The following is a 10,000-nucleotide window of genomic DNA, read 5'->3' on the forward strand; positions in this document are numbered from 1 at the left end:
ACACACACACACACACACACACACACACACACACACACACACACACATCTCTCTGCTGCAGCCAAGAGAGTCTCTTGGGGTATGGAAGGAGGCAGTCATGGCTGGGACCCTAGAGACCACCAAGCCCTACCCCAGGTCAACAGAGAGGTGTGGAGGTCAGAGGAGGCCCAGGCCCTGTGAAATAATGAGATGAGACCAGACTCTAAGGCCTAGGCTGTGCCCTCCCCATGCCAAAGTCTTGGTGGCTTGGGCTGGCTCTGAGGCCCATGTCCTCAGGGGACCTGAACTCGTAACTCTGCCCTGCAGTGGCTCCCAGGTCTGAAGGGAACCTCAGGGTAAATGCAAGCAGTTCTGACTGTCTGAGATGGTCCGTGAGCCTGAAAGAATGAGACCCTTTGTTTGTTCCCCATCAAGGAGGGGCACAGGCCCAGCCTCAAGGCCAGAGGAGCTGCCACTGCTGCAATAACCTCCTTCGGGGTGGGCACCTAAGTAGAAGTTATGAGGAGGAGTGGGCAGCCAAGCCCTTTATGCACTGCCCTCCATCACCCCAAGTAGGAGGAGAAGGACTCAGCCAGGAGAAATGGTAGGTTCTTAATGTGAGGCCAGGAGGAAGCCCACTCATGTGCACGGTGAACAATAGCAAATGACTGGCCCAACTGGCTGGTCCCCTCATACAGGCTCTGGTGGCCCTGCACTTCCCCCACCCCCTGAATCTGGGCCTGGGCTCTTCCAAGCAGCGGAAGCTGGTTGTCTGTGGGTTCAGTACCAATGCAAAGGAAAGGATGGATTGTGGGAGTGGGTCCAGTGTTGGCAGGGGCTGGGGTGACCATACCACATGAGGGGCTGGCGTTGAGACTTGAGTCCAGGCTCTACTTGTTTACTGTGTGCCTCGCTTACTGAACAAGGTGGCTTCTCCAGTGGAGTCTCTATGCTCCCATCTGAGAGGGAGTACCTGCAGCTGTTGTGAGGGTCAAACAGTGCAGTGTGTAAGAAAGGGCTCCCCAGGCATCTGGAATTCAGGAAGTTTAGGCCAAGTTCCCCTTTTCCTCCCACTGAGGACCATGATAATATGGTGACTACTGAAAGCTCAACATGTCCAGGATGCCAGCCTCACAGACTTGTAGCACTGATCTTTGTACAAGATTTTGTGGGCTCAGTGCTTTATTTTCTGCACAGAATATTCTGTTCCCTAAGTTTCTCATGTGCTCATTCAACTCTGGCCTTTGTATATTTGCTTTCCTCTGCTAGGCCACCCTTTTGTCCTTATCTTTCATTATCAGCATCAATACTATTTCCTGCCAGAAGCCTACCCTGACTCCCTTGTGCCTGAGTCAGGCAGCTTTTCTGGCTCCCCATGTCTGATCACAGCACTGTCCATTTCCTCACGTGTCCTCTGGGAGGACACGCCCAACTCTGAGCTAGATGAGAACAGGGACTGTTTGAGGGTCTGCCAGATGGGCGGAAGGACAGATGGATGACTTGGCTAATCTGGGCTGTGCTCTGTAAAAACTCTAGCTTTACACTGAATGCTACAATATGCAAAGCTTAGAGTCTGTGAGCAACTGCCAAGGACCAGGGACTAGTGGTAATGAGGTATCCTTCCAGGGTTCCCTTTACAACTTTTGGGGTATACAGCTGAGCCCTCAGGCATAAGTTTCTTGGTCCTTGGCTCCTCAGATCGAGTCAGTTCAGCTCCTTTAAAAAAAAAAGTCAATTAGCTCAGAGCCTACCCTAAGAGCTGGTGAGCATGTCTGGATTTTCTACTAAGTAGTGAATCATTTATCTGATAGGCCTGGCTGTGATTTTATCTTCCCATCTGCAGCTTAGGGAAGTAAATGTCCCAAAGAGGCCAGCTGGCCATCTACCCTGAGTCCTCTCCAGAGTGATTTTCCCTGGTGAATCTACTGTGGTCCATAGCTTGGCCTCTGCTTTATTATGCAGAAGCTGAATTGGATAGATATGCTAGGAGTGGGTTGTTCCTCCAGGATGGCCTCATAACTGACCCAGCTCAAGGAAGCTGCTGCTAAAACTGGATTTCCAGCTCAGGAGCTCAGTGAGAATGCTGCACTTAACTGGAGGCTCACTCAGATCCTGTGGGTGGCTGATGAGTGTTCCAGGACTCAGCCTGCTATGCCATCTGCAGAGCATAAACTCGTTCTGTGAGACCACAGTCCCCAGGCCCAATCGCCTCTGCCTGGTGCTTGGACCAGGCTTGCCCCTGACCCCTTTTTATGTGTCCTGGTCTGAGCAGCCCTCTTGGTCTGGCAAGCACATTCCTTAGCCACCTCTTTAGTCTTCTGAGTATGCCAGATGCAGTGCAAGGGGCTTTATATGTGTGAATTGCACTGCCCTCATTTTAAAGATGGGGAAGTGGAGATTCAGAGAGGAAGGATAGGCTTAACTTTGCATGGCTCTTAGTGAAGGAGAAGGGATTTTAACTGAGGAGTTTTTTCTCTGTCTCTTCAATGACTTTGCACATCACTGACTTCATCTCTGGTGTCTGTGATGTTATGGTTTGGCAGAAATGCCATTTATTGGGATTTCAGCAGATCTCCCTCAGGGGTCAAGCAATTGTTTGGCTCATATCCCATGGCTGCAGAGTGGCCGCTATTACATTCTCCTTGTTTCCCTTCTTGGAAGCATGGCCATGCTTCCAGAGGCCAAGGGCCTGTGAGGAGGGTGCCTGTGGGTGGTGCAGGGCAGCCTCGAGCCCACCCTGCCATCACTGGGCTGGCAGACCTGTAGATACCTCTAGCCTCAGGTCCTACTAGTCAGTGACACATGAGGGGGTCCCGGTTTGGATGCCAGCACCCATCACCTGGCCCACCCTTGATACTTTCCTCAGTTTCGGGCAAGATGCAGACCCCTGAGCCAAGCTGGATGTGTATTTGCTCTGCCAACACTTCCTCATTTAGTGGCCGAGAGGAGGATGCAGGAGGCCCCTGGAGCCTGCTTCTCTTTCAACCAGTCATTCACCAGTGCTTCTCACAGAGACCTTCCCTCTGTCTACCCAGGGCATCTCCCATGTCTCCCTGATGGGCCCACTGTACTCACTTGGGCTGTAGTGGGTGGGGTGGCTGCCATCTGTGATGTGGCAGGAGGTATTTGTCCCCTTGGGAGTGCACATAGGACTCCACTGAGCCATTTCTCTCTGAGCCGTGGTTTCTTTCTCTTCCTACCAGTTTAACACCTGCTCTCCTCTGCCACTCGCCTTGCTTCTGAACACTTGCTCATGGGATCACGGAGTTATGGTGGGGTCAGCTATTCTCGTGGTACTCTGTCAGGGACAGTGCAGAGCCATAGTGCTCATACAGTCAGATAGGTCTTCACCTTCTCATCATGAGGGCTGGAGTATCTGTCAGGGCTGGTCTGTGGGCTCTGCCCTGCCCTCCTTCTCTCTCCCTCAGGGTCAGGGCCTGGGGTTGGGAGATTAGAGGTAGAGGGGGAGGAGCCTGCATTCCTCCAACCCTGAGCACTGTGCTGAGTACTTCTGCTGCCCTTCCCTCTTCTCCACACCCTAGGAGCAAAGATAAGTAAAATGCTATAAAAGCAGTCACACAGGAGAAAAGAGCACCCAGGCCCTGAGGTCCAGGAGGCGTCATTCCCAGAGCTACCAGAGCAGTAGCCCTGGAAAATATGGAAGGAGCTGTCAGCCATGGCCCAGGGCCTGAGCATGTGGTTCTCAGGAAAACTGGGCAGGATGTCTGACTTTCAGGTGTGACCGCAGAAGGCTCTGGCCTCTTCCTGGGAAAAGCCCTTCTGCGTAGCCAGATATCAAGTCCTGTGACCCAGGACCCCTCCCTAACCTGCTCTTTAGGTCTCTTGCCTCATCTGCCTCTTGTTTTCAACAGAGTTTGTCCTCTCACTTCTGGAGAAGATGCAGACACAGGAGATCCTGAGGATACTGCGGCTGCCTGAGCTAGGCGACTTGGGCCAGTTTTTCCGCAGCCTCTCGGCCACCACCCTTGTGAGTATGGGTGCCCTGGCCGCCATCCTCGCCTACTGGTTCACTCACCGGCCAAAGGCTTTGCAGCCACCATGCGACCTCCTGATGCAGTCAGAAGAAGTAGAGGTAAGCAGGGTAGGAGCCATTCCACTATGGAAAGTAGGGGCAGAGGACAGGTATCTTGGAAGTAGAAGCCAGACTTGCGGCTTCTTTGACCTTACATGGCCCAGAGAAGCTCTATCTCCCCTGGCAGTCAGCCACCTAGCTCTGCCGAAGTCTTGGGCAGGGTCTCCTATCATGCACTCCTTTTGCCTCTCCCAGGGACTGCCTCTGGGCAGAGCCTGACCTGGGCCTTGCACGGGGCCTCTGGTTTGCCTGCTTCCCCAGGTAGAAGGGCCTTGGCTCATTGGTGTTGCAGTAGGAAACCTAAGCAGGTTCTTGAGGAGCCACCTGGTAGATTTCCTCCCAAACTCTCCTGGCTGGTGTTGGGACCCAGAATTCAGCCCACTCCCTGGCCCTGCTCTCCCTGAGCATGTGGATTCACACATGGTGCCACCAAGGGGAAAATGATACAGGGTTTAGTGGACAAGGGTGTTCTAGGCTAAGCCTGGAAGGACTGGTGAGGTGTGTTTCATTATTAAGCTTATGGAATTTATTTTTGCCTTTTAAAAATTTGCTTTTTCTCCTCTTTAATTCTATTCATTTGGAATAGATAATGTATTCACATAGTCCAAAAGAAACAAAAGGAATGTGCTGAAAAGCTTCTGTCTTCTTCCCTGCCCTCCTGGTTCTCTTCCCCGCTCTCCCGGTTCTCTTCCCCTGAGGCAACCTGCTAATGTTCTGTCCTGGCCATGAGCAGATGTGTAGAGATGCTCCCCACCTTTAACTCATACCTACCACATACCCTGTTGTGCATCTTGCCATTTGGTCTTGACAGTGCACCTTGGCAGTCATAAGCAAAACAGCCCCATGGGGAGGTAGGGGCTGGGATCTTCAGGGCCTTTTTCCAGCAGAATTGTATGTACAAAGGTGCAGGTGTGTGCTGCAGCACATGGGGGCTTTGTGTGGGGAGCTGGACGGTGGAGAGGGACTGGCCAAGTGCTGCTGAAAATGGCCTTTGGTGATTGGCAGTCCTGGATTTGAAGCCTGGCTGTGCCTCTGTGTTGTATGGTCCCAGGCAATTTCTTAACTCCCTGAGCCTCAGGGCCCTCCGTTGTAAGGTGGGTAATAAAAAGAGCACCTGCTTTCTAAGATGTGGTGCCATGACCCAGATAAGTCACTAAAGACGGTTGTTTTGGGTTAAGCTTGTGATTATAATGCATCTGGAGAGGTCAGCAAGGACAGAGCCCTGTGAACTGTGCAGGGACCTGCAGGGGGAATAGTGTGGAGCTATTTGGGGTTTTCAGTAGGGAGAGACATGGCCAGTTTATGCTGTAGAAGGGTGGGTATGATGGGGCAAGCATAAGAAGGCAGCTGCAGGTATCTGAGTTGGAGGTGACAGTGGTCTGGATGGTCTCGGAATGGTAAGAGGGATGACCCTGGCTCATGTGTAGGGGCCACTGAGTGAGTCACATTGCTGATCTAGAAGACAGGGACATGGAATGAAGCTAACCCCTCCCTTCCTGGAATAACTGATCCCTCCCTTGCCTCATCCCCCAGGAGCACAGAAAGCCAGAGTGGCTGCAGTGGAGTAGGCAAAGGAGACAGTGGTAGGAAATGAGGTGGGAGAGGTAAGAGGGGCCCAGATCAAACAGGACCTGGCAGCATTGACCGTGCATACTGTGTGGTGAGAAACAACTCAGACCATGTCACTGCGCCTAGCCTAAAACCCTCTCCTGGCTCCCCATTACCCGTAGCCTCAAGTCCAGATTCTTTGCCTTGATCTGCAGCCTCTCTGGCCTCCTCCCACACCACTGCCATCTGGAGCTCCGTGAACTGCCTATAGTTCCCCAAACACACCTGTGCCTCCTGCCAGGGCATTTGCATGTGCTGCTGCCTATGCCCAGGTTGCTGTTCCTGCCTTCTCACTCTGCCTGGCAACCCCCATGCATCCTTTGAATCCCAGCTTGGCAGCTGCTTGGTAACACACATGCCCAATTGTTGAGCCTCTTCTGTCTCTGGCAGACAGTCTCTCCTTGTACCATATCTGTTGCCTAGGTGCCAACTGGGTCTGATTAGATGTGTCCCAGCTTCCCTTGCGGGTCTTTGGTGGGCTTGGTCCTCAAAAGCACTGGCCAAGCAGAGCTTTCCACTCCAAAACAGTCGAGAGCTGCCTGTGGTTTTGAGTTTGGCTGTTTGCTTTCTGGTTCTCACAGACATTTTTTCCTTAGACCTGATGTTCCAAGAGGCAGGAGGCTCTCGGCCAACCCAGCTCAAATAGTGCTCGAAGAAGAGGTGGAGCTATGATACTAGAGAGTCTGGGTTTGGGCACTGTGGGGAAGGATGCAGGGTGGGAGGGGAGGGGTGCAGGAGAAGCCTGGCTCCTCGCCCTACTCACCAGCACAGAGGGGTTCTGCCGCCTTCCTACTCTGCACCTGTACCACTTTGGGCCCAGGAATTTCCTGCCTGCCTCTCCTCCCCCATTGCACATGGACATCATTCAACCTGTCCTCCCTCCCTAACCTCCTAGACCTCTGTGCCTGGGACAGAACCTTCAGCACAATCCTCTAACTCACATTATTATATGAATGATGGGTGGTAGCCTTCTTAGCTAACACCACATCCAAATGATCCTTAACCCAGGGGCATAGCAGCAGATGATGGGATAGGGGATACCTTTGCAGGTTGTTCCTAATGCCAGGGGATGGCCTGAATCTAGCCCATACTCCTCACAGTGTTGTATGATTGAGCCATGGGTGTGTATGAACAGTAACTGAAAACTTGGGACATTCTGTATATGCTGAGCTGGTGTGTGAATGCTGTGTGTGTGTGTATGTGTGTGTGTGTGTGTGTGTATGTGTGTAGTTTGTATGTGGGGACACTGGTATACCTGGCCTACATGCAAGAGCCAACGATGTTGAAGTGTGGCTATGTGCACATTAAGTGTGTACAGTCCAGGTGTGTGTAGTCCATGTGTATGAGGGCACACAGAACATGCCACAGTGCTAACTGTGTGCACGGGTTGCACATGCGAGCTGTGTATAGCCTTGTGCATGCTGGGGCCCTCCCCTGGCTCCCCTACCTGCCTCAGCCAACTTCTTTGGCCCATGCTTGGCTTGTAGGACAGTGGTGGGGCAAGGCGATCTGTGATTGGGTCTGGCCCTCAGCTACTTACCCACTACTACGATGATGCTCGGACCATGTACCAGGTGTTCCGCCGTGGGCTTAGCATCTCAGGTAAGTAAGAAGGGATGTGTGGCAGGGGTTGAGTGGGTGCAAGGGTGGGTATGCAAACATGATACCAGGGACATGGCAGGTGAGTTGTCCCCAGGTTCAGTGGAGAGAAGCTACTCCTGGCCTTCCTCCCACCAGTCAGAGAAGCAGCTGCATTATATGGCCAAAGGTCTGACCTCAGCTTTGTTCCAGCCCTTGAGGCAGCTTGACGTTAGGCCATCTTTTGGCCCATGCTCTATACTCCCGGTGAATCTTGAGCTGCCAGGCCACTGGCTGGCATGGTTCCAAACCGGAACCTTTGAAATGTCTGGGTGCTCTCAGGGTAAGAGGCAAAGAAAGGCAGCCTACCACCTCCTCCCAGTGGCCCTCTGGTGTCTGTATCCTTTGGGTCTGCAATAAGGGTCACCACAAAAGTTATGGTGGGGACTGGGCACTGCATCCTTCCTCATTTCCAGACCTCCCTGATCCCTGAGGTGATGCCACACTTGTGTGCTTTAGGGCCTCCTGGGCTTCAGCAGATTAGGCAGGAAGCTGGCAGTGCAGGAGGGCAGTTCACTTGGCCCATGGACACACTACTGTATGGGATGTCCATCCAGGTTCCTGATGGGTGGATGCAGGTGGCACACCCACCTTGACCCCTCCCTGGCACAAGGCATTCTTATCTTTCTGCAGGGAATGGCCCCTGTCTTGGTTTCAGGAAGCCCAAACAGCCTTACCAGTGGCTGTCCTACCAGGAGGTGAGTGATAGAGGACAGACCCCACCGTGATAGATCTGGTACTCAGGGTGGGTAGGGAGGGATGTGGGCACCTGCTAGGTCTCAGAGGGTCATTTTTTATTTTCCTGGCCTGTCTGCCAAACTCCTGGCAACAGCCTTGAAGCACTTCCAGCATCCTGGATTGGGAGTCAGGGAGGACCCTCAGACCTGTAAGAATCCCAGCTGGGTGTGGTGGCTCATGCCTGTAATCCCAGCACTTTGGGAGGCCAAGGCAGGTGGATTGCCTTAGCTCAAGAGTTCAAGACCAGCTTGGGCAATACGGTGAAACCCTCCATGTCTACCAAAATACAAAAAAAATTATCCGGGTGTGGCAGCATGCACCTGTAATCCAAGCTACTTAGGAGGCTGAGACAGGAAAATTGCTTGAACCTGGGAGGTGGAGGTTGCAGTGAGCAGAGATTGCACCACTACACTCCAGCCTGGGCAACAGAGCAAGACTCTGTCTCAAAGAAAAAATAAAATAATCCCTCTTGGGGATCTCCTTCCCCTGTTGAAGAGTCCTTGCTTTCCTATCACTTCCCCACATCTGTGTGCAGGTGGCCGACAGGGCTGAATTTCTGGGGTCCGGACTTCTCCAGCACAATTGTAAAGCATGCACAGATCAGTTTATTGGTGTTTTTGCACAAAATCGGCCAGAGGTGAGCATCCGCCTTAACTGGTTTTAGAGGGATTAGTGAAGTTGGGGTGGGCTACCATGAAATAGTCCTGCTTCCACTGTTTGTAGGGCCCAGGATGAAAGAAAAGACAGAGACCCTTGGGCTATGCCACCACCTCTCTTCCCAAACCCGTTCTGCCCCTCATCAGCACTGACCACCCCAGCCAAGCTCCACCTACACTCTCACCCAGCTCTACAAACGGCTGCCCCTTGGGCCAATGAGAGATTAGAGCGCTATCCTGCCCTTAGGCCCAGGTGACCAGGGTCCCTTCTCTAAGCCCTATGCCTGTGGCAAGGACTTCACAGGCCATGGAACTGTGCTTGGGACAGTTTGGACTCGAAATCCAGAAGTTACAGAACTCCCTGGGACAGGCCTAGTCCGGAAGGCTGTGGGTGAGCCGACACAACCCATTAACTTCTGTGTCTCCATAGTGGATCATTGCGGAGCTGGCCTGCTACACATATTCCATGGTGGTGGTCCCGCTCTATGATACCCTGGGCCCTGGGGCGATCCGCTACATCATCAATACAGGTAAGCCCACTGCCACCCCATCCTGCCACTGGCAGCTGGCCCCCAGCCTCCAGCTTCTCAGGTTATGCTGATTGTCTGACACTGGTAAGAGGCACTTTGCTCTCAGAAAATACTAGAGGCTTACACTGTGGCCCCTGAGTTGGCTTCCTGAGTCAAGCTGTTCCCAGTCAGACTTCACCTGAAGGTGAGCCACAGGGCTCAGCTGCCAAGAAGGAGCCTTTGCAGCAGCCTCTACACAGGGTACAACCTCTGAAGTTCATGACAGCTTGGCACAGATGCAGGGGGGTGGTAAATATCTCAAGACCTGGGATGATGGGGCCAGAGCCTAGAGCAAAGGGGAGCATGGAATCTGCCTGAGAAGGTTCCCAGGCCTTCTGCCCTTGGTTCTGCCCAGGATCCATGGCACATTTCTCTGTACACAAGACCTGTCTTATGTATTTATTTACACACAAGCTGTGGGCACGCAGCCCATGGAATTGCTGCCTGGCACATGCTGCCTACAGTCATGGCCTGGGCCCACATGGCCTGACTCTCCTTGATGGCCCCTGCAGCGGACATCAGCACTGTGATTGTGGACAAACCTCAGAAGGCTGTGCTTCTGCTAGAGCATGTGGAGAGGAAGGAGACTCCAGGCCTCAAGCTGATCATCCTCATGGACCCATTCGAAGAAACGCTGAAAGAGAGAGGGCAGAAGTGCGGGGTGGTCATTAAGTCCATGCAGGCTGTGGAGGTGAGGGTCTGCTTCTGGGCTGTTTGCT

At 52.9% G+C, this 10,000-nt stretch overlaps 1 protein-coding gene across 7 annotated transcripts in view; it reads left to right on the forward strand.

The window, feature by feature from the left end:
- Positions 1 to 10,000, forward strand: part of ACSL6 (acyl-CoA synthetase long chain family member 6) — a 58,097-nt gene that overhangs the window by 13,772 nt on the left and 34,325 nt on the right. For 6 of the 7 annotated variants that reach the window (XM_032259457.1, XM_032259524.1, XM_032259140.1 and 3 more), the window contains exons 2-7: positions 3,852 to 4,072; positions 7,168 to 7,282; positions 7,952 to 8,016; positions 8,592 to 8,693; positions 9,143 to 9,242; positions 9,794 to 9,972. In XM_032259457.1, the coding sequence (XP_032115348.1) occupies positions 3,878 to 4,072; positions 7,168 to 7,282; positions 7,952 to 8,016; positions 8,592 to 8,693; positions 9,143 to 9,242; positions 9,794 to 9,972 (756 nt within the window). In that variant the 5' untranslated portion in view covers positions 3,852 to 3,877. Of the gene's footprint in view, positions 1 to 3,471; positions 3,762 to 3,849; positions 4,073 to 7,167; positions 7,283 to 7,951; positions 8,017 to 8,591; positions 8,694 to 9,142; positions 9,243 to 9,793; positions 9,973 to 10,000 lie in introns of those variants that run through there. The other variant, XM_032259258.1, reaches the window with a different exon arrangement.

This window comes from Sapajus apella, unplaced genomic scaffold, assembly GCF_009761245.1.
Source record: "Sapajus apella isolate SASKATOON/1434 unplaced genomic scaffold, GSC_monkey_1.0 scaffold1, whole genome shotgun sequence".
Classification (NCBI taxonomy): domain Eukaryota; kingdom Metazoa; phylum Chordata; class Mammalia; order Primates; family Cebidae; genus Sapajus; species Sapajus apella.